This window comes from Elgaria multicarinata, chromosome 6 (genome assembly GCF_023053635.1).
Source record: "Elgaria multicarinata webbii isolate HBS135686 ecotype San Diego chromosome 6, rElgMul1.1.pri, whole genome shotgun sequence".
Lineage (NCBI taxonomy): Eukaryota > Metazoa > Chordata > Lepidosauria > Squamata > Anguidae > Elgaria > Elgaria multicarinata.
This window is the reverse complement of record NC_086176.1, coordinates 88,077,183-88,102,243: the sequence shown is the minus strand read 5'-3', so window position 1 is coordinate 88,102,243 and position 25,061 is coordinate 88,077,183. Positions and strand designations below refer to the sequence as shown.

The window sequence follows — 25,061 nt, the reverse complement described above, 5'->3', positions numbered from 1 at the left end:
AACATGTAGCTAAACAATCCAAGGGCATTCCATCCCTAAGTTGTTTGTCATGATGTGCAAGTAAGGAACTTTGGCTTGTCTCTCCACTGACAAACCAGAAAAATAAACCATGTTTGGTTGTTATTTCTCTCACTTGTTTGTGTGTGTGTGTGTGTGACAAGCTAGAACTCATCGTTGTCCATCATGACAAACAAACATCCCAGAGACACTGTGATCACAGTGGGAGTGATCGTGCAGCATATTCATCACAACCCAAGGTGTTTTTTTTTAAAAAAAAAAAACTGGGTTGTGGTGACATGCTAACTGTGCCAATACCTATGGCAAACATTACTTCTATGATGAAGTGAAATACTCAAAATGAAAATATAACTTTATACCCACACGCTCTTGATGGTAATGCAAGAGGCGGCCATCTGGATGAGAAATAAACTGCATAGCTCTTTATTGCTCAATATTTGCACTGGGGAGCCCAGTTCTCATTATAGAGATACTGCACTTCAGTGCAGAAGTTTTACTATGAGACAGTAACCACTCCCAAGTAACTTTGGTTAAAAACAACTCACTATAGTTGAGTCAATTTCTTCATGAAATAAAGAATAAGATGGTAACATTACAGCGTTACAAAACAGTGGTAAAAGTATGTTGTATTTTTTAAATTTCCTTTTATTAAACATATTCCAAACAACACAAGACTGATCCATTAATCATCTATGGAAAGTTGAGAGAATGAATTAGAGTGGAGTGTGAATAGTTGCTATCTAAAGTGTTGCTTTCTTAAATGTATATTTAGGACACATTCTGCCTGACCTAACCGTGTGGAAGTGTTAGTGCTTGTCACAACATAACACTGCCCACTATTTTGAATTTTAACATCTTGATCTAGTTGCTTACACAGGGCATCTGAACAGGTACTCAGCAAACCGACTATGGAGTAGTAGCCACGAAGGACTACTTTGTTCCTAGTTCTTAACAGGAAGCACAGCAGTGGCAATGGTTCAGCCAGCACTGGACTATTTCTACCCAAATGCTTCAGGGCAGTAATGTATAACTGCTGCCATTTATCATGGCTTTAAAAGTTAATTACTCTGATTAAATTAACGATATGAATGGTTTGCATCTTTAGCTCTAGACAGCAAGCTTCACATACTGAGCTTCAGTATTCTGATTACATTTGCTCAGCAACTCCTCCTAAGTCGGTATTATGCACTGGGTAGCATCTACCCCAAATGCCAATTAACCAGGCACCCAAGGGACATGGAAATGTAGAGACAGGAGAAAGACAGGTTTGGAAAGGACAGGTCAGTGGGGACCAAGTATATTCAGAATAAATTGAATACATTTTTGCTTTTTATAGTGAATAACTGATAAGAGACCCAGCACCACTGCAGTAGGGCTGCTGACATTCTACTACCCCCGCAACGTTCTAGAATTTCCTCCCATGAAGTACTTTCTGGATATGCTGCTACATGGTCAACTAGAATTTCCTCCCATGAAGTACTTTCTGGATATGCTGCTACATGGTCAACTTGAAAGCCTATCTCCTGAATGATTTTAAATCATTTCTGCAGAAATGTATAAGCATGTTCTATTTGAGACTATAAAAGAAATACGGTGGAAGAAGATATGAACTGGAAGGAAGAGAAGGCCATAAAGACAGCAAGGGAGAAAGGTTCCAGAACAAAAGCAGTACCCCAAAGGGAAAATAAAATACTGATATTGGATCATCCAAGATATAGATTGCAAACTAAGAATTTAAACATAGCCATAAACATATACCAAATTTCTGCAGTTTCTAATGTACAACCAACCCTTCAAGGATTAAGAAAGCAGGCAGATGACAATTACAGTTGATGCTATGAACATAGAACTATCTTAAAATAAAACAAGGTGTAATTCCATAATAAAGTATTTTAGAGCTATTCCTGATGTAAAATGTCACGTTTTGTGTATGCAAAAGGATTCATTCTGCATATTACTGGGAGACCTCTCACTCTAATCTCTTGTTCTGTATTCTATACAGCTTTCTCTTAACATTCCTTTGTGTACCTCTTCTGACAGCCCTTCCAATTAACCATCCATGACAAAATGATCCAAAACGCCATTGCTCAATCACAAGTCTTAAATATGGCTTTCATAATATCCTCCATCTCCTCTCAATACATTCATCTCAACACAGAATTGTTGCTGTGTTAGGCCAAGCATCACCACCCTTTACAGCTAACCCTTATCTGAGTGTGTTCTAAAAGTTGAAGTTGTGCCCCCTTTTAAAACTTAGTAGGTAGTTCATGCTTATCAACCTACAACTTTCTTTGGCTGTATCACCTATAAACCAATCATAGTTTTAGGCTGCTGGTCCAACTCCTATAAACAGACACATTCATTTCTCCCCTGATGCCTGTTCACTCTCTTTTCTCTCTCTTCTGTCACATCATCTCAGCCTGTAGCAACTCCATCAAGCAGACCCGTTATTCTACTCCTTTTCAACTATACCAGTAAAGCAATAGATTTATTGCCAGTTAGACATGCGAAATTGTTTGCACCTCCCACAGTCTTATATGAGGGGGCAGGGGGGGTACCCTCCAACTGAGAGTGACTGCCTTATAGAATGTATTTTGTTTACTATTTTACACATGACTGCATGGTCTATCAAACACTATTCCTCCACTCCTCTGTCAACACACCGGGTGATCTCTTTCAATGCACAGTCTTGGTGCAACAAATCCATTCTCTCACAGAGAATGAAATGTCATACACTGTTGCTCATTGATATGAAAATGCTCTCTTATACATAGAGATTTTAATAAGTCAACAGTTCTATTTATAGTCCATTTACAAAGGCATCGAAATACATACATGATATGTTCAAATCTGTGTGCAATGAATCTGTTTTCAACAGACAATAAGGAATACACACAAAGGATTTCTCATCTCATGTCTGAGAAGAATTACAATGGTGATATTTGCTACTAGCTACAGTATGCCTTTTGGAACTGGTAGAACGGTGTTCTAGCACATGCCTCTGATCAGGAATGCTCTTCGGTGCTGCCACTGAAAGATCTGCTTCGAACGTGGTTTCGCAGTTGCTCTATCAGCTCTGGGTTTTGCTGTTGAATCTGCTGCGCAAACTGCTGCCCTCTGTACATAACATTTTTACAAAGATTGGTAAGTGAGAGGAAGACACTACTGTGAAGTCCTCAAAACACAGGAAGGCAAAACCAAGATTAACCTGCTGCTGAAAGTAGTAACAATTCGAATCAGATACCAGTAATGACTAACACCCCGTTTGCCCCAGCTGAGAAAAACCTAACATTTAAAAAGGTGCCCTTCACTGCCTAGGTAAAGCAGGGCACAAGGAAGGCAATGTGGCCTCATGCTCATACAAAGGATCAAACAAGAAGGTATCGTGCCGCACACCCAGGTCAAAGGAGAATCCATGCTATTGGTCCATGCCATAGTGGTGCCTGACTCCTGCCACTCCCAAGATCTCCAAGGCATGCAAGCTGGAGTGTTAAAATCAGTATCCAGGCCGTACCAAACACTGGAAGCTAGCCTTCCCCAGCCTGGTGCCCTCCAGATGTATCCAGTGTTAGTCCTACTTAGAGTAGACCCATTAAAAGGAGTGTTAGGCTAACACTGGATACAACCCAGAGTTTAGAACAGTTCCTCACATGCATCCCACTATGTCCCTCTACTTCCAAGGATCAACACTGGAGGTGGAGCTAAGGAGCTAGCTGACCAGTCATCTGGCCTGATGAGCAGACCCATCTCTTGAACAAAAAAAGCCACTGTTATAAGAGGTCAGTAGCCACTTCTAGAAGGGGAAACTACCTTTTTACCAAAGCAATGCAGGAGGCAGGTTAAAAACAGGAATGGCTACTCAACAGGTGGCACCAAATGGTGCCCTTCATCCCTTTCAAGTTAGTACAAGGGTGAGTGTGCCAGTCTGGGCACCTATGGGAAGGAACCCATTGAAAAGAATATCAATGTGAGAGTTAGGGGGTTCACCAGCCTGTATGAGAAGCAGATTGCTGGGCATCAGAAACTCCCTTGAACATGAACGATTTGGGTAGGTGAAAAGATTCAAGGACATCTTATTTATTTTATTTATTATTGCATGTATATCCTGCCTTTTTTCTTCCAAGGAACCCCTGGCAGCATGCATAATCCTCCTCTCCATTTTTAACCTCACAACAACAACAACCCTGTGAGGTAGGTTGGGCTGAGAGTCTGTGACTGGCTCAAAGTCACCCAAAGTGGGTTTCCATGGCTGAGTGAGGAGGACTAGAACCTGGATCTTCTGTCTCCCAGTCCAATACTTTAGAAACTGCACAAGACTGGCTCTTATGGTGCTTTCATATTGGCTAATGAAAGCCAATATGGCTTTCATTAATGGAACTGTGGTCCTGCCCAGCTGCATACTCATATTTATGTATGTTACATTACTGCTGCCATTTTTAAGGGCTTTTTACACCTATGCACTTGTTCTGTGGCTGCGTTGAGATTATAGTTTATTGTTTACTGAAATGCTTGATTTGCTATTGTAATTAAATATTTTTGAAATACTTATTGAAGCTAATTGCTATTAAGCTATTTTGACATGCTGATGTAATTTTTTGCTCTCTGTCTTGCTGTTTATTACGTTATTCTATTTTTATGACCCACTTTGGGAGCAATATTTTGTGGAAAGTGACATGCAAATTAAATGATGGCAATTATTCCTCCTCTGCAAGCATGCTTTCCAATGCAAAAACCTAGAAAGCCTAACTCAGCCCCTATTAAAACCTCATAAAATTAATAATTTCCATGAATATTAAGCAGTAGGTGAAACACTTACGCATGTATGAGGCTTGACAGATCAGTGAGCCCACCAACACCTGCAGCAGGCCCCCCTATAGCATTGGTCATCATTCCTGACATCCTACGAGAAATACATATGGCATTTGGGATAGTGGAGTATAGGCATTTTAGAAACATAGTTATTAACTGATCTACTATATTATACAAGAAAAGCAATTAACTACAGGTGTAAAGGTCACCATAACTCTAATTACAAGGGGAAGGAGGTCAATTAGCACAAACCATGGTTAATTTCCCCGTGCACAACTCCAATTAAACTGGGAGTCTTGTAAGGCACAGCTGTTCTCTTATACAACTCTTGAATCGTTGCAATGGGATTTGCACTTGGGAAATTGCTGATTAATTCTTCTGGATGATAATAAAATGGTTTGCTTTATTAGTCTGCTGCTCCTGTTTTAAACTACTCAAGTTCCGACCCTGAGATCTCACTTATCTGCCTTGATTCTAGGGTCCCAAACCAGAACCACAGTCTCTCCTCCCCCACCTCCACCCATCCCCAGCACACAAAATGTTCAGTAGAGTTTTGCTCTGGGTAATCCCTGGATTGCTGCTCATTACTAGGAAGAAAAGTACTGAATGACATTCCAGCTCTATGGTGTGTCCATTGAAAATAAAGAAAATATATGCCCATGAGGTGAAAACCTGCAATTCAGAGTTCCCCAGAACAACCTAATCCTCTCTGGTATGCCAAAGGCTTTTTCATCTGTGTCTTTCAGCAGATACTCCATGTTAATACTTACAGTTGTTGAACTTGAGGGTTCTGCATTAAGCTTGCTGCCTGAAATAGATGAAATACTTTTGACTCATAATGAAGCCAATGTTTAGCTAGACCTGCTTGAAATGTCCCACAGCACAATTGTGAGTAAAGGTCAAGGCTTAAATTCCACAGCGTTGTGAATAAAGGTCAAACTCTGACCTACCCTAAAATCTGGAGAAAAAACATCTTACGGACTATGGTGTCTCAGTACTGAGAATCTAATGAAAAACTTTATTCCATCAGGATACACAATGTAGGTCAGTTTTGAAAAGAGCAATATGATCCTTCACAAAACTATTTTCTACAGAAATGTGTTCCAAAAACCTGAGAACAGAATTTATGTTAGCAAACTAATAATATTAGCAGCAGTCTGCTGTGGGACTCTTGCCAACACTAAAAGAAAAGAATACTGTGTCAACAGGACTGTTCGATGCCTGCCCAATATACAGATGAAAAAAAGGCAAGATGGCCTTTAGGAAAATCAAATATACTGTCCAAAAGGGATATGAAACAGAAGTAAAAAAAATAAAGTTAAGTGCACTTACCATACTAATGAAGGCAGGATTGTTTATCAAGCTTGCCATATCAAAACTCAATCCAGTTCCAGTCTGAAAATAAAATATGCATGTCAAGCTTGTATAAAATAGTACTGAGTTATTAAAATATTTGAACAAGATTTTTTTTAATCTTTGAAAGCTAACTTACAGGACTGGACATGTCTCTTAATTTTTGCTCAGCTATTTTCAGATTTGATTTATAAGAGTCATTTTCTGGATCAAGATCCAATGCTTTTCGGTAACTGTTAATTGCTTCTTGGTATTTATTCATTGAAGTCAGAGCCAGTCTAATATGAACAAAAGAAGCCAATGTGAGCACAATCTGAATAACAATTTGTATTTTGTGATCTAATTCATATTCATTAAATCAAAAATTGCAATGCTGCCTAAATTCTAAGGAAGAGTGGGCTCTAGTCCATGAAAACTGATGCCTGTAGCACCTCAAGGGCTAAATCAGTTTAGCCTTTGAGGTGCTATAGGACTCTTTCCTGTTGAGTGACACAATTAACTGAGGGTGTAAATACATGGAGGGAAGAAGCCACCTTTTAACTCAAGAGTTGTGTGAGTTGATCTCCAGTCCTACCTAAAAATGCTAATAAATCCAAATCCAAAATAGTATTTATTTATACTCTAGACCTTTCCAGATATTGGTACATAAATTAAGAATAAATAATAAAACAAGGATAAATTAAAATATGTAAAATAAACATTAATATCAAAAAGATTAAGTAAAAACTAAATATACATAGAACATAACATAAAATCAGCAGCCAACTTTAGATTATAAACAGTGCCCATACCATTTAATTCCCAACAATTACTGCCAGCCATTAATTCTGATATCATAATTGCCTCCGCAAAATATTTGGTTGTTCTGTTTCTTCAGCCAGCCCAGAGATATGGAATGATTGAAGATGGGACCTTTTGCATGCAAAGTATGTGCTCTATCATTCAGTCACAAGCCTTCCCTAATTAATATACCATTCAGCCATATTTACTATGATGTGCTTTAAGCACATACTAAACTGGTAGTGAGTAGCATCCCACCAAGTGCGAAAAGAATTTTATTGCACATCTGCACACATTCAGGAAGCAGGCAGTTGCATAATTTTGGTACTGCTTGGCAGGATACTACCAGTAAATAGGCTTGCCATGTAGTTACTTGCATACCATGGTATGTTTAGTCTTAGTAAATGGCAATCTGCATGTATCCATGGACCCTAGTCCACACAGAAGAATGCTGTACTTTCCTCTGCATGCAAGGGCATTTTCAAGTGCTGCTATTATTATTATTATTATTATTATTATTATTATTATTATTATTATTATTTTATTTATATAGCACCATCAGTGTACATGGTGCTGTACAGAGTAAAACAATAAAATAGCAAAACCCTGCCGCATAGGCTTACATTCTAATAAAATCACAATAAAACAATAAGAAGGGGAAGAGAATGCACCAAACAGGCACAGGGTAGAGTAAAACTAACAGTATAAAAGTCAGATCAAAATCAAGTTTTAAAAGCTTTAGAAAAAATAAAAGTTTTTAGCTGAGCTTTAAAAACTGCGATTGAACTTGTAGTTCGCAAATGTTCTGGAAGAGCGTTCCAGGCATAAGGGGCAGCAGAAGAAAATGGACAAAGCCGAGCAAGGGAAGTAGAGACCCTTGGGCAGGTAAGAAACATGGCATCAGAGGAGCGAAGAGTACGAGCGGGGCAATAGTGTGAAATGAGAGAGGAAAGATAGGAAGGAGCTAGACTGTGAAAAGCTTTGTAGGTCAACAGGAGGAGTTTATATTGGATTCTGAGGTGAATTGGAAGCCAATGAAGAGATTTCAGAAGTGGAGTAACATGGTCAGAGCGGCGAGCCAAGAAGATAATCTTAGCAGCAGAGGGGTGAACAGAAACCAAAGAACTGATGTGAGAAGAAGGAAGAGTTTTCTATTGAAGAGTTGGCAGGTTCTAGAATTAAAGGGATCAAGCTGGGATCAAAAGTTATGTCAGTCCCATAGATTTTCCTGGAAGAGTGAGCATGGGCGCAATCCACCACCTAAGGCGAGGGCCTCATCCTGCCTCATGGGAGGGCCAGTCCTGAATCTTGGAATTTAGAAGATAACTAAGCTTCCAAAGGTAGCTTGAAGTAGGCTTGCTGAATATAATTCTTCAATACTTTTGAAGCCACAAGATACAAACCATCAAATGTTATCTCAACATTTGGGCATGTATTACCCTGTACACTTGAAATTTCTCAGATTCTCAACCGAAATCCTGGGGCCACTGTACCAAGATTGTTTTATAGATACTACTGTTTACTATAGAGCAGGAGTAGGCAATGTTTTTGGGCCCACAGGCACATTTCACAATTTGAGAAACTGTCCTGGGAATCACCATAAAATGGCTATGCGCAAGATGAAAGCATTGGCCATCTTCATTTCCTAGGAATGCCTCTAAGCCCAGAGGTATTCATGGAAAAGTAGATGGGAGCAACTACAGGCTCTTACTTTTCTTTGCCGTGATCCCAGTAGCCAAGAAGAAATTGTTGTTGTTGTTAGGAGGAGGGCACCTTGGCGGGTGCCCATAGGTGCTGTGGTGCATACCCCTGCTATAGAGTATAATATTGGACAAACAATGTAAGAAGCATCATAAAGAAACCTACTTTTAGCACGCAACTACTTTCAGCATAGTAACACTATGCAACTCCTCATACCATGTCATTCTGAATATCTTGTTACACAAAGGTTACTTTTGACTGATCTCCAAATAAGTAAAAATGAGTATTCACAGCATTAAAAAAGACCATAGGCTTTTGAAAGTCCATCATATGTTTCAGCCATAATGGCGTCTGCAAACAAAGAATTGGACTCCCTCTTGGCCAGAGGTAGATGTCTCTTGTTAGTTCTTAAGTTACAAAAGGGAAGTAAATTGAAAGACAAAATCAAATAACATGCATTGATTCTCATCTATGAAACGCTATGGGACACAGCAAATTTCATAAATATAGAAGACAGAGAATAGCAAAATGAATTGATTTGGCTTAGAGTTGTGTTAAGATTATGAAGCAAATTACATATTCAGTTTGAAGTCATGTCAAAGCCTATACAACCCTTTTATTATCTCAGTACCAATTTTGATTGATGAAGGGTTCAGAAAACTCAAACTTGCACCACTCTTAACTGCTTGGTGGTCCACTTTTATGTCTCTGATTCTGTGATTCCAACATGACCACTAACAATGCATTCTGACTCAGCACATATGCTTCCTAATTGCAATTATAATTATATAGCTAATGTTTTAGACAAAAAAAGTTTATTACATAATTATACTAAAATGGTAGGTTTAGTATAATTGACTAAATTATACTAAATTATGCTAAATTGAACTGACAGAGTTATGAGGAATCTAACCTCATATATTGATTGAAGAAAATGGTTGCTAGTCCAGAGTCATCAGGAAATTATTGAACGAACAGGGCAAAACCATAGCCCACTTTTCTAATTCTTACTTGTAAGACACATATCTGTAAATTCAATAGCTAAATGGGGTTCCTTGAGGGACTGTTTTGAATGTAAATTACAGGTAATTTATCCAGTTTAATGTCATTTATACAGTTTCAATGTTATTTAAGGTTTCAGCGATATTATATGTATAGAATTTAAAATTTTAAAAATTTATAGATGTGATAAAAAGCATTCTCTTACTCCAGCTTTGAAATTTATTATAGATTAGTAGTTGTGTGCCTTGTGCATTACATGTTTGTGCATTACATGTTTGTTTGATTTTGTCAACTGCAGCCTTCTGCATTGATTTGCTTGGAGAGAGTAAACATACTGCATAACTTTTGGACTTGCCCAATGGTTATAAAATTCTGATTCTCAGTGTTGAATTAAATCAGTTTAATTTGGGGACATGCATTCCCTAAGGACCCATTAGTAAGTTCTTTTTTGATATCTTGCGGACATAGCGGCTTGTTAAGATACTGAAATGGTGAATCACCTCTTAGTAACAGTCCAAATGGCAATCAGTTTTAGTTGGAATGAGATGAATCCACCTTCAATTAACGATTGGTGCCTTAGGGACTTGGATATGGATCCTATGGTTAAACTGACAAATGAAAACAGCTAGAGAAGGGAGATGAATAGAGGATCAATACATAGAAAAGTAGAGGTGTTTTTAAAATGATTTATCGGGATGAAAAAGCTTAGGAATAATTAAAAACCCTTTTCTTTTCTAAGGATGATTTAATGTAAGCTTTGGTATAAATATTGATTGCGTTCAAATTTTTAAAACTACTTTTCTTTGTTCATTGTGTGCAGTATTTGGTGTTATTACTTATCGGGTATTATGAGATCACTATGATAACTAATAATAATAATAATAATAATAATAATAATAATAATAATAATAATGTTTTTTAAAAAAAGAAAAAAGTAGTTGCTATTGCTGCTCAATTATTCTCAATAGCTATTTGGCTCCTTTGGCTAAGGGCTTGTCTATATGCTCCATATACCCCAACGTGGCTGCGCAGTTGCGCCCCGTTGTTTATATGGCGCAGCTGCCAACTCGCAGCCACATCATGCTTTCCCCTGCAAAACTGCGCTTTTTCAAGGTGTCATTTCACTGTGGCTTTTTGCATTGCTCCAATGTCACCGTGGTTTTTTGTTGTCTGTCAGTGGTGGTTTCAGTTTGGATTAAAAGAGTGGGTGCATGTAGGGGCAGATCCCAGTACAGAGTAGGCAAGGGAATGCAAGGCAGGGGGCAGGCTTGACAAGCCTAGTAATGGCCGGCATGGCAATATTAAAGTGTGCGGAACGAAAGTAGGGGCAGTTATGATGAATATCGCATAAGTTCAATGAACTGCATCAGTGCATCTGCGCCAATACAGGCTTTCAAGGTTGCACAGAGTTGCCGCGAAACAAAACAAAATGGTTTTCATCCCCCCGATATTTGGTGCCCATTACATCATCCAGCAATGGTGCTGAATATTTTCCTGCCTGGATAGCCCACATTGGCCCTGTTCAGAAGACACCTTAAACCATGGCTTTAATCATGGTGGCTAAGCCAGAAAGCCTTATTCACTGTGGTTAAAGACGTGGTTCAAAGTATCTGCTGAACACGGCCTGGCTTTCTGGCTTAACCACCATGGTTAAAGCCATGGTTTAAGATGTCTTCTGAATGGATCCACTCACGCCTCACATATAACCCTATTGCTGTCCCCTAAATTTGCAGAATGAATATATCTGGCAGGTAGTTGCGAAAAGATCAGCAATTATCTTAAGGCCATTCTAAGCCAAGGATGGGGCATCCTGCAGCGCTGGGGCTAATTCCATGCAGCCCTCAGATTATTTTCAAGTTATCAGTTCAGAACTCTAACAAGAGCAATCTATCCCTCTCCCAGCACACTAATGGGCAGAGAGGGAGAAAGAGAAGAGAAAAGGGAGTGGCAAAGAGGGAATCCTGCCCACCGCTGGCACACGCCTGACAGATGACCTCTGAACACACATAAAAAAAGTTCCCCTACTTGTTCAAAGCTGTGGCAAGAGTTTGATATATGATGTTTAACTGTGTTAGGACAGTATGCTTAATTTGATGTTCAAACAAATTATTAGCATGCTTACCCCATTCTTCCATATGCTTTGCTGTATTTTGGATCTATTGCAATTGCTCTTTCACAGTCTGTTATTGCTTCATTGTGGTGGTTCAGCTTACTTTGGGCAGCAGCTCTGAAGTGTAGGGGGAAAAGAGTTCAACTAGAGAAATATAAACATCAACATCAACAACAAGATAGGTGTCCATCAACCATCAACCTGATCCAGTTAAGTTGAAGTCCCAAGATTTAAGCTGATTTGCAGTTCAATCCCAAACATCTTCCCTTGGAAGTTAAGGCCCATCAATTTCAACGGGACTTCAATTCCAAGCAAGGAGGTTTGGTTTCGACGGAAAATAATTAAGGAAGGAGAGCAGGCAGTGGGATGCTATAAGAGGGGTGACCAAAACAAGAGCAAGGGTGCTGGTTTTGGAGAACGATATGACCTGCTGAGAGCAGGGCAGAGTTAATTAAAAAATAACCTCCCAAAATATTCAAAATTTATTTACCTGTTGCAATAATAGACGGCATTATTTGGGTCCAGTTCTATAGCCTGAGTGTAACAATCCACAGCGGCACCATAATTTTCTTCCTTCATGTGATTATTACCTAAAATAAATTGTAATAATAAAATGTTTGTGGATAATTAACAAGATGGAATGCTGTATGTCAACAACAGCCACAGTGTGCCGTAAAACGTAGCCTACAAATCAGTTTTATGATTCTATTACCCTTTGCAATTATCTTTTCAAAAACAAATTGCTTTCAACATTGGAAGGCATGCAAACTGGCACTATACATGCATTCCCTCTGCAATTTTGTTTGATACAATGCGGCATAACTTTTGCTTATAGAAATTCAAAACTTCCTTTGTAATTTTAAATGCAAAGGAAATAGTTTGGATGGAATTAGTAACCCAGCAGAGTTTGGTAGCTACAGTATCATCTGTATATGAAAAAGGTTATGTCATACACGACAGGCAGGCTTGGTTGCAACACTAGACCTCAGCTACAGTGATCCAAATCTGTAAAATGGGAATAGCTTTCATGACCTACTTCACTGACCTATAACATGGATGGATGTAATAACAACTGTAAGGAGATTGTGTAGACACATAAACAGTAGCAATATAACAGTAAATATTTCTCATATGCTACGGAACTAAGTTAGCAGACAACAGGTAAAATACACCCGAAGCCCTACTTTCAATGGGTCTACTCTAAGTAGGGCTTAGGTTGTATTTTACCCAGCTCACTTATATGGGAGTAAGTCCCACTAAATTCAATTGGGATTACTTCCAAATAGAGCTCCAACCCAATTAATTTTAATTAACTAATCATGAGTGTTCGAGCGCAATCCTATGGGTTGCGCTCCCGATAGAGGGTTCCAAGTTCAGAGCCCTCTGCTTATCCTGTGCCTTGTCCTGTGTTCAGGTCTCTGACTCCATTCTTGTAGCTTTGTCTACAGGCACAAAAGAGATCCGCAGCATCTTAGAACACACCAGACTCTGTCTAGGGGCCATAGGATCTCTCTCTGGAAATTTATCATAAAATTTATCATGCATACATCTTCATAAGGGCAAGAACAATATTTTGGAAGCAAGAAATAGACTTCCTGCTTCAGAAATATTGTTGCATTTATGCAGATTTATGAAAATTTAATTAATTCCTCCAGCCTAAGAGAGAATGGACAAAGCCTCTTTTAAGACAATGCTGGCTATCTGGAGTTTTTATCAGCACTTGAATTACAGAGAATACATTTTTTAATTCCTGCCCAAAGAGGCGCACTTTTTAGATTAAAAGTTTTCAGTCAAACTGATTAAACTTCAGCCCTCCTTCCAAGTAAACATGCATAGGAATATGCTAGACATTTAGTAGTTCTTGTGCTTTTTCTTTTCCTCCAGAGCTGGCAGCAGACACAACTTCCAACGTGCAAGGTTGAAACACACCATCCAACAATTCTCTACCAAGCAGGGTTGCCTAGAAGCCTGAATAGTTGTGCATCATTCATGAGCCATATTTCAGTATATATGGCCAATAATTCAACTACAAGAGCTATGGGAGAACAGAATGGTGTACGTTTTCTCTCTTTCTTCTCAATTTACGTACCTTCATCCTTCAGCTGGTCAGCTTTCTCAAGATCCTCTGGCAAAGAATCTGAGAGAGGCAGTATCTCACTCTATATTAATTTTAAAGAAAGGAAAATCTCATTTTTGGATCATTTTATCTAAATTTAAGTATCTCTATCACCAATCTTAAATGAACCTCAGTGGGCCTATTCGGCAATGGACAGGAATAAGATAATATAGTGAAGGAGAAAATCCCTTTTAAGTGGATCAAGGCAGTATGGATACCCTGTCAAGGCAGTATTCAAGTATTTTTGATTTACACTTACTACATTTGGTTTTAAAACAAAGCATCTAGCAGCTGGGCATGCAAGTACAGTGATCTGTGCTGAAATGGATCATATTCAGTCAGTTTTAATAGTATTGATTACCTATTTGTACAAAACGAATGAATCCTGATTGCCTTCTCCCCCAAATAACAATGTTTGCACATATATACCAAATTTACTAATGTAAAAATTAAATACCAAGAAAAAAATGGTACAGGCAATTTAGAAACACACACTTCAGGATAGCTGAATATACTATCTGTTTATTCATTTTTAGTTGATAAATGAATTAAAAAATTATATATTACTAAAATCTTAACATCGTTGATCCAGTTTGCATGCAAAGGTGGCAAATCAAGGGTTAATTAACTTAAATTTTCTGTGTTGCACGCTGTGCACAAGACACTTCTGATTTGAAGATGCAATTCTCGATTGGCCTGATCATAGGTTGCTGCATGATGTGTGAACCTGAACACTTTGGGTTCATGGATTAAACAACCAAAAGTTAACCTAGCAACTCATCATAGGTAAACTTTGGATAGTTTAACCCAGGAAAAACCCCAAGTGTCTGGGGGCTCATCTACACCAAGCAGGATATTCCATTATGAAAGTGGTATATAAAAGGCAGGAGCCACACTACTGCTTTATAGCGGTACTGAAGTGCCCTGACAACTGTTGGGGCCCATTGACAAATACCATATACTGCTTTCTTACTGCTTTCATAGTGTTATATCCTGCTTGGTGTAGATGTGTCATGGGCCCCAACAGTTGTAAGTGCACTTCTGTACCACTATAAAGCAGTAGTGTAGATCCTGCAGTGCACTTCAATACCACTATAAAGCAGGAGTGTGGCTCCTGCCTTTTATATACCACTTTCATGCTGCTTTCATAGTGGAATATCCTGCTTGGTGTAGATCAGCCCTGGGATTGTACATCACACAGCAACCTATGTTCAGACTGATTGGAGGTTGCAAATTGAAATAAGAAGCAGCTTGCATGTCATATGTGACCCAGGAAATTATGGGTTAATGAAAACACAATTTTAATTATATTATATGCGAACTGGATCACTAAGTCAAGATATAGGCCTGTAGTCTTTTCCCTCTTTGACATGCTTGAATGAAATGAAAAAGTCTCCAATTAACCATAGTTTCCTGTTTTGTCTTAACCAAGAAGCTATAGTTATCAACTTCAGAACTAACCAGGAACTTAAACCAACTTCAATCCATGGTTTAAGATCATGGCTTATTCCAAGCTAGTAAGCATAGTTTCTAGGTTCGAACAAAACAGGGAAGTATGATTAATTGGAGACTTCCACACTGCATTCAGGCATGCCAAGAAGGGAAAAGGGAAGGGGCTGTGTATGTAGGCAAAAGGCTTGTTCATATAATTGTTCAAACTAGGCCACTGTATATAGTATGATAACTTACAATTTAATAAGCTAAAGCTACAACTCATTGTAAGAAAGTTAGTCCACATTAGAACAAGAATGACCTAAAAATAATAAGCTATTGTGCCCCAGTAAAGTTATTAATCTGGACACAGATATCCTCTAATTCAGTTTTACCTTATGACAGGACTCTGCAAATATTTCTGTCAAGCGCACAGGTACTGCAAGATGGGAATCTTCCAGATTAATTTTAAAGACTGTCTCCAAACACTGAATGGCCACTGTAAAAAAAAATAAGTATTTTTTAAACAGGAAATTACCTATTGATCTACCAACATTTATAAATTACAGAAATTCCTCATGACATTGTTGTTACCTCATATCAATGTAATTGTCTGGAACAAAAACCAAATAATCTACTTTCTGGAAGAACTAGATCTAAAATAGTTTTTTTTCTTAATGTAAAGCTTTTAAATTACTGGGTTTTATTGCATGTATGTCAATAAGTACCAAACAATTGAACCAAAAAACTCCCCATAACCAACTCAGTATGAAGCTGGAAGACATCAAGGGTAGAAGTCAGTAGATAATTTTTTTTTGCAAACAATCTGCAAACTACAATGTGTAACAGATCAATAAAGCATTGCTTTTTCTCATCATCACCCACTGCCCCAGACTCTTCAATTGATGAACCTAGCTACAGAAACATGACTCATCAGTAAAGGTATATGCATTTAACTTGTCAGTCTCCTCTGCCTCCAGCTACTTCACATTAAAAAGTTGCTTTGCTATTTCTAGGCCCAAACTAATAAAACACTTTGGTTCTCTCACTGAATTTGAACTGGTTTCCCAGTAAACTGTCAGAAAACATGCTACTTCACCCACTAAATGTTAGCCTTTTCTCAAGACCTGGGCCGTTTCTACACCTGTCTTTTTCCAGGGATCGTCCCAGGATCATCCCTGTGCATGCAAATGCCACACAGGGGATCCCAGGAGTAGGCAGGAACGTTCCCTCCATTTTCCTGGGATAATCCTTAGGTGTAGAAAGGGCCAGAGAGAGAGAGACAGAGACAAACACAGTAACATCAAACTGGTGTCCTGTGGACTATTAAACTGATACATAACCCAGAAGATAATGTTCTGAGGACTTCAGGTTAAATCCGAAGCCTTTTGTGGCACTTTAATCCCAGCTAGAGGTGATGCATTTACCTTTTCCTCTGTGACACCCTTGCACTGTGTGATGGAAAATAAAGCTACTGTTTGTCCGCCATGTGTCTCCACGTACCTATTGCTTTCCTGCCCATCAGGGCCCTCGAAGTGGCGGCCACTTTAAAACAGGGGTAAGCAACCTTTTTGAGCCTGTGGGCGCATTTGGCAATTTGAGAAACTGTCCTGGGCACCACCACAAAAATGGGCACACTGCATTTGAAAGCATTAGCCTGCAGCCACCTGCCATCTTCATTTCCTAAGAATGTCTCTGAGCCCCACATGGAGCCCGAGGGTATTCATGAGAAAAGAAGCTGGGAGTAGCTACAGGCCCTCACTTTGCTTTGAAGCGATCCCAGGTGTCAGTAAGAAATTTTGTTATTAAAACGAAGTAGGTGGGGTTGGGTACCTAAACAGGCACCAGGAAAAGTATCTGAGGCCATGCTGGTGCCCACAGGCACCATGTTGCTTACCCACGCTTTAAAAGAATACAATAATACACAACAATGTTTTATCTATATTTGCGCAAAGTAAAGCCAAGACCAAAAAATGCGTAAGAAGTCCCCAGAACTCAGTTTGACTTTGCTTACAAAAGCAAGCCGAGTCGGACACTCCACGGAAGTCCAGCAAGCCCAAAAAGGAGTAGATTTTCTGGCGATGGACATCCCTAGCCAGAAACACTGCAAAATGATGCAACCAAGTCCTATATCAGCCAAATGTCCCAGAGGGATACCATGGGCGATGGTGTCAAATGTCACTGAGAGGTCAAGCAAAACCAACAGGTATGCACTCCCCCTTGTCCAATTCCCAGCATAAGTCATCCAGCAAGTATGTCTGCAAGGTCACATATGCATTGTCCACACTAGGAATTACTTCTCTGTTGCCCAAGGTTAATATTATACCAAGCAAAACTGAATTGTCATATATTTACATAAGAGACTGTTAAAGTTCTCGTATGGAGTACTTAATACTCAAACATTTACATCCATTCTTGCTTATCCAGCAAAACTACCAAGTAGTCTGATTAGCCTATTACCTTGCTGCATCACCTTTGCTTAATTGATCACAACCCCATCTCTCACCTATATAAATTTCTTGTTGCTGTCTATATCCTTCTAGATCCTCATTGGCTCTCTCTACAGCTGTCTTGCTCCATGGCTCTGTTTGAGCTCTACCTGGTCCCTAGCTCTGCAAACTCATCCTACCCTGCTTGCTTGAATTGCTCACATGGAACCAACTTCATCCAATCAACCACACATTTCTAATCCCTCAACAAGTCACTCGAGCCTCTCTTGCCTGTTGATGCCAGTACAGGTATTGCAATTCATTGCCCTAATCCAGAGCCCAATTTACGCTCCAGTCCACATACAGTTCTTTTGTCAAGTTGGCTTTCCATCTCCCAATAAAATGAATGAAGAAGCTCTTGTAAGCAGAGGGGGTTGTTTTATACTGGAACCTTGTATCTGCAATAAATCATGGGGAGCGCAATCCTATGGCCCATAGGCAATGTCTGTGAGGCCATAGGATAGTTTGGATTTCTGGATCCGAGGTCGGAAACAGCACTCCAACCTTGGACCCCGGAGTCTGAGCTCCATGCCCCCTTCCCCATCCCAGCTGGTGTGTAGATAACTAGGGACCTCAGAGAGGAGGGAAAGGGGGAGGGTCTGTGGATGGGGAAGAGAGGGGACTGGGGAGGTCAGCCTATGAGGAATCCTTCAGCCTACCCAACCACCTTCTGTGTAGCACCACCTAGATGGGTGAAAAAGCATGACTAGCAAAATCCCACTCTCCATAAGATTCCCACACATCCTGGTAGAACTGCGTCCTAAATAAGAAAAGCTTGTGAGGTACAAAACCCCAAAAACCTCTGTGTATGCATATGCAAACGTACATGACACTAATTTCAATGGAACTCATCCCTAGTAAGTGGTATTATGATTACAGCCTCAGTGTAGCTTTAATTCATATTGATTTTTAAAATACTATGATAGAAAACCCTTTTTCTAAAGAAGCAAAAAGTATCAGTTATTACAATGGGGTTTTATATGCTCAGCCAATAAAAATTAAATGAGAAAGGTAAGGCAATAGTTGCGTGATATACTAATGGATCAAGTATCACGTTGGCCGAAAAAGATAACAAAACACCTCAAAGCAGGCAGAGGACAAGAAGAAACAAATGATTTGGGGAAGACCTGATATTATTTCATAAATTTCGTAAGTGACAAAGACAATACAAGAAGATCAATTATCCATGGTAAATTGTAGAGAGATACTTTCTGACATGCCTTTTGACCTGCTTTGGCATAACAGATTTATCTGCATAAGCATTTCTGCAAATCAATTGAATATCATCGATTTACTTTAATAAATCTTCCATGAATTTCTGTATCAAGTTATGCACATTTTGTTTACTGTTTTTATGAATTTGCATATTTAAATAAAAACAATTAAGTTTAAAAAAGTGTTGGGCAAGCTGTCTTTCTGGGAAGCTTGTCTGCTATTACTGAACTTCTAATGAGAAGTCTCTGTTAGGTATCCAAGATCCTCCAGGGCTCCTCAGAACAGACTGAAAGCTACTACCATAGAAGAGAACAAACATACCCTATTTCTTCGATTCTAAGACACACTTTTTCCCCCATATAAACATCTCTAAAAATGGGGTGCGTCTTAGAATTGCGGGTGTCTTAGGTTTTTCTTTTCTGTTGGTGGTACTGAAATTAGTGTGCATCTTACAATTGATGGCGTCTTACAATCGAAGAAATACGGTAACATTAATTTCTCTTACTTGCTTTTCACACATTTATTTATTTTATTTTATTTATTTATTTACTTATTACATTTATATCCCACCTTTTTTCCTCCAAGGAACGCAAGGAGGCATACATAATCCTCTTCCTCCTCCTCTCCATTTTATCCTCACAATAACTACCCTGTGAGGTAGATTGGGCTGAGAATCTGTGGCCTTAGCTAGACCTAAGGTTTATCCCGGGATCATCCCGGGGTCGTCCCTGCCTGCTCCCAGGATATCCTGCGTGTCATTTACATGATGACCCCGGGACAATCTCAGGATAAACCTTAGGTCTAGCTAAGGCCTGAGACTGGCCTAAATACACCCCCATGAGCTTCTATGGCCAACTGGGGACTAGAACCCAGATATCCTGACTCCCAGTCCAAAACTCTAGCCACTTCACCACACTTGCTCTCAAACCACACTGGATCTCATTTAATGTCAACATTTCCACAAACCTTCCAAACTTTCTTGTTCATCTGAAGTGAATGTATCCATCTGACTCTGTTCTCGCAAGAAATGGATGACGGCATATACAAGGCGTTTGACAGAAGACATGTTCAGGTTTTGTGAAGCTCCCCTGCATCATAAGAGGAGGAACAATCCAATTAGTGCTAAGGAAACACAGAGAGGCTCAGTAAAACAGTATTTTGAAATATGATTATTCATCTTAAAACCCCTTTCATGCCAAAGCTTTTAGTGAAGTTGGAAAGTCATAGTATACAGTTCTTCAGAAAGTATTTCAACAAGAGCTTTTCTAGATGCTGCTTTGATCCATTAAGCGGAAGCTAGAAGAACCCGTTATAGATACACTGGAAGCTATTATGGCCTATGAGACTCTTCCTACCCCAACATCAAAGAAAAATGCAATTAAAGAGCATTGTGCCAATGCGTTTATTTTTCCCATTGGACTTAACCAATCATTTTTCCCTATAGCTGTTCCTCTCTCAAAATTCAACAGGGAAGATGAGGGAACGGGAGATTGCAGAGGGGAGTGTGTGACACCACTTATTTCCTCCTGGATGTTCTACCCAAGTCCCAGATTGCTAGAAGTTTAATCCAATTGCCTTTGATCCTTATAATTAGCCTTGCCCCTTCACCTTGCTGCCATCTGTAGGCTGAGAAAAGACAGCCCCAGTCAACCTCTTGCACAGCTGAGCTGTTGGGACTTGCAAAAGGCAGTTAGCCAAGCCTGTCTGCTGTGCTACCTTGCATGAGAAGGGGCAGATTGTGAGAATAACTATATTGTTAGGTGGGTCTCAAATTCTCCCTGTTTTTTTTTTTATTCTTTAGTTCCTGTCTGACTCTGGATTTTTCTCCCCTCTCTGTGGGTTTTCTGTTCCCATTCTGGTCCTTGTCGCCTGTCCTACGCTGGCAGGAAATTGCCAGTGTTGGCACTGGTACCCAAACCTGCCTGTCTGAATTTGTGAGTGTTCACTGTTACATAAACTATATGCATGAATTTGTCTGGGTTTTATTAAGAGGTTGCTGCAGTTTGAGTACACTGTTGGGTTTTGTTTTTTGCAGGGCAGATTGGTAGAATCTTCCTTTGTATTGTCTCGCTTGTGTCTGAGTCTTGGTTCTCAGCCTTTACCAAACCTGTCCCAGATTGTCAAAATATGGAGGCTGTTTATAATTTCCTGGTGGTGGCACTTTACTCATGCTCAGAAGTCATCATACTATGACTGAACTGCAGCATTCAAAAAAAGGTTCTAGCGCCAAGCTTTGGTGACCTTTGAGAGGAATAAGATGGAGGATTGGACTGTTAGTACGTTTAAGAATTACTTGATGCTAGAGCTTTTTCAGGGGGAGAGAGGAGACTTGGCACCCTACATATGCTTAAAGGTACTCTCTTCCTCACTTGATGCAGAAAAAAGTCCCAGGGCTGGAGAATGAATGCGGTCATTATCAGAGAAGAGATAATCAATCTGATATGACTGGTTATTGTGCTCAAGGTTTTCACAAAAGAAAACAGTCACTTTGGGTCAGCGTAGGTCTAATGTGAAGATGTATTTTGCATTGGGTTAAAGTTTCTATTTATATAAAACATTCATCTAAATTTATTTTATTTATTTATTATTGCATTTATATCCCGCCTTTTTTCCTCCAAGGAACCCAAGGCGGTGTACATAATCCTCCTCCTCTTCATTTTATCCTCACAACAACCCTGTGAGGTAGGTTGGGCTGAGAGTCTGTGACTGGCCCAATGTCACCCAATGGGTTTCCATGGCCGAGTGAGGACGAGAACCTGGATCTCCTGACTCCCAGTCCAACACTTTAGCCACTATACCACACTACACCATTAATGCTTTTCCATTAATAATTTCTAGGTCAATTTACAATAGCTTGTATTTTTTAAACAAACAAACAAACAAACAGTAAAACAGCCGTCATCAGTAAAAGTAGGCACTACAAAGTATCACAGTAGAAATTAAAAACACACATTGGATGTTAAAAGCCTGGGAAAATAAAAAGATATTTGCTTGGCTCTCAAAAGACATTAGCGTAGGTGCCAGGCAAGCCTTCCTGGGGAAAGAGTTCCACAAGCGGGTATCACAAGCGAAAGGGCCCTTCTCCCTGCCTCTTGCCTTAGGCTGGCTAAGGCCGTCTGTGGGTTTATGGTTGGGGCTCACTTTTTGAATCTTTAATATTCTGGCAAGGAGGAAATCCCTTCTTCACCTTTTCTGGTCTTTGCCGTATTAGGAAAACAGTAAGTGTTATTAGACCTAGTCCAACAGGTATGGAATTTCCTTTTCAGCATCTTCTCCCAACCAAAGATTTTTGGCCCTCCAGGGGTCTCAATCCAGCCCTCAGAGGTCCCCGGGATGGGCACACACCCTTCCACCCCACCACCAACTGTTCGGTGGTTTCTTGGCTTTTGAGCAGTTTTTCCACGTTCTAAAAGGTTGAAATGCCTCTTTTAAGGCATAGTTACTAGCAGGAAGAGCTTTAAACTATAATATGCTGGTATCTTTTGTATTTTTGGCCCCAACCCTTTTGCCTGTAGCCACGCCCACCACTGGAATCCCCTCCCCAGGCTTTTCTGAAATATAATTTGACCCTCTTGATCTGAAAGGGGTTCCTCACCCCTGCATTGCACCTATTCACATCACCCTTCCAGTCAACGCCGTAGGCTGGTGATGCTGATTTACACAATGGATAAGCATATCAGCAATGGGTAGGGGAGAGAAAAGGGTTAAAACAACACATATGGGTAATGTGGATTCTGCCCAAATTCTTCACCTTTATCTTCAAAGCCCTCTATAGCCCTCTTATTTCTCTACTCTGATAACCACACTCATTCCTGCGTTCCTCAGGCTCCATCACCCTCAGCCATCCAGTGTTCTCCCTCAAATGACCACATTCTCTCCCTTTTGCTGCCCTGTACACCTACAACTGCGTACCAGAACATTTCCATGATACCTCCTCTCCTTCAAATCCCTTCCCAAAACCAATTTTTTCCATAAAGCCTTAGGCAAAATACCCTACTGTAATGAACCAGTTTCAGCCAGAGGGCCGAATCTAATTTCAGAGTATCTCTCGGGAGCCACATAATCAAAGGGTGTGGCCAAAAGAAAAAAAAGAAAACCAGCATATTTTAACTTAAAAGTTATTGCTGCTAGTAACTGCTGCTAGTTATTGCTGCTAGTCTCAGGAAAGGCATTTCAACCTTTTAGAATGGGTATGGATGGGAGGGAATGTGCAAAAGTTGGGAAACCGGTCTAATGCCTGTGGCCAAGAGAAAGGGATAGGACCTGGGGTAGGGTCCAGGTTGAGACCTCAAGTGTGCCAAATTTGGCCCATAGGCCTCAGGTTCAGCAGATCTCCTGTACACACTTACTTACGAGTAAACACCTTTGAAATTAGTAGGATTTGCTGAACAGCCATCTGTAGATAATGACAATGTAACATTAATACACGTGATCGAAACAAAGCACATTCTTCCCCTATTTACCTTTGTGATCTCCCTTGAACTGAATTTTACACTCTATAAACTGTCCAGGCCCTGTCCTCTTGTACACTGTATAGAGCCTTATACATTGATAGTGTTATGCAAATAAATAAATAAAGTATTGCATATTGATTTCAGGTTCAGAATTGCTTTCCATGCATTAAAATGTAAAACGAACAATGCAGTTAAATGAACTGTGGTGTTGAACATATGAATACATATGAAAAAGGTAATAAGAAATCTGCCTTTTCATAAAACACACACACACACACACACACACACACACACACACGGCCTTCTCCTAACACAGACCTGCACTTTAGAATGAGAACTAGAACATGGTGACCTCAATGCAAACTTGTGATTAGTGACACACTGCTGATTCAGAGCTTCATTTGCATTTGGCATCTTCTCTGTTAGAAACTATATGACTTTAGGAAAGCATTTCAGTCCAATTTCATAGGCTCTCACTTTCCCTTACAATTATTTTCCAATTTCATCCTGAAAAAAGTTTTTAACATCTTAATATTGATGCCAAAAATGCTAAAAGTGTTTTTTGTTTTAGACAGTTAAGGTTGATGATGAACATCCAAAGGGTTGCTTGCTAATGGAGAAGCAAGTGTTGTCATACAATAAACATATTTTGTTTTAATGGTGGCACAGCCCACTCGAGACAAATGCTGTTGAACCGAGTAGAGGAGGCAGTGTAGCTCTACAGTCACATTTTTACATTCCCCATACACTTTAGTGGGTTATGTAACTAGCCAACCCTATATTTGAAATTCCCCTCTTTGGGAGTGATTTTTAAAAAAATTGGTACCCAGGTTTATCCAGATATGCACGAGAAACTACATTTGGCATGTTGACAGCTTTAGGAATCAGAGCACACAATCCAAGAGAGATTATCATACACACACATATACACCCACGGGAAAAATCCTTCCAGCACATGCCTAGGACACCTGGTCCAAACAGCTCACTTCACTCATCTTCTCCATGCCATACACGAACCGTATTTTCCTAAGCTTTGAGTTAGGGCAGCCTTCCCCAACCGGGCACCCACCACACCACCCAGACTACTCCATCATCCCGCTGGCTGGGAATGATGGGGGTTGTAGTCCAACCCGTCTGGAGACGCCAGGTTGGGAAAGGCTGAGTTAGGGACTACCTAAATGTGTGTGTGGGGGGGGGCGAGATTATCATGGCCCATCTGAATGGGTGGGAGAGGCTCAGTAGTGCCCTAGAAGAGGAGGAGAGGGGGGCTGCCTCGATCCGTGTCAGGCACAGATAGCGGCTCCCCAAAGGATGCTCCGCATCCTTCATCCCTTCCAATACGCACAAACAACTGGGAGCGCCAGATGCTTGTGCCATTCCGCTCCCTACGCAAAGGCGGCGGCGGCAGCAGCAGCTTCTCTGCGGCGGAACAGCCAGAGCTCTTACGCGGCTCTGCAGCGGACGGCATCCCCCACAAGGGAAAGGCGGCGGCGGCGGCGGCGGCTTACCTGGCGAGTAGGAGGCGGAGCGGCGGGGGCAATGGCTGGCGGCTCGGAGGCTGTTTTCTTCCCTCCGCGCGGTGC

The 25,061-nt window shown here is 40.2% G+C and overlaps 1 protein-coding gene across 1 annotated transcript; it reads right to left on the bottom strand.

Annotated features, from left to right (window-relative positions):
* Window positions 1-2,197: 2,197 nt before the first annotated feature.
* Window positions 2,198-25,061, bottom strand: SGTB (small glutamine rich tetratricopeptide repeat co-chaperone beta). The gene is made up of 11 exons (XM_063128002.1): window positions 24,987-25,061; window positions 19,991-20,112; window positions 15,716-15,819; window positions 13,863-13,932; window positions 12,264-12,363; window positions 11,786-11,890; window positions 6,320-6,458; window positions 6,160-6,222; window positions 5,598-5,635; window positions 4,835-4,918; window positions 2,198-3,135 (listed from the first exon to the last, which is right to left on the bottom strand). Exons 2-11 carry the CDS (start codon window positions 20,088-20,090, stop codon window positions 3,024-3,026), a joined length of 915 nt encoding a protein of 304 aa, XP_062984072.1. The 5' UTR covers window positions 20,091-20,112; window positions 24,987-25,061; the 3' UTR covers window positions 2,198-3,023.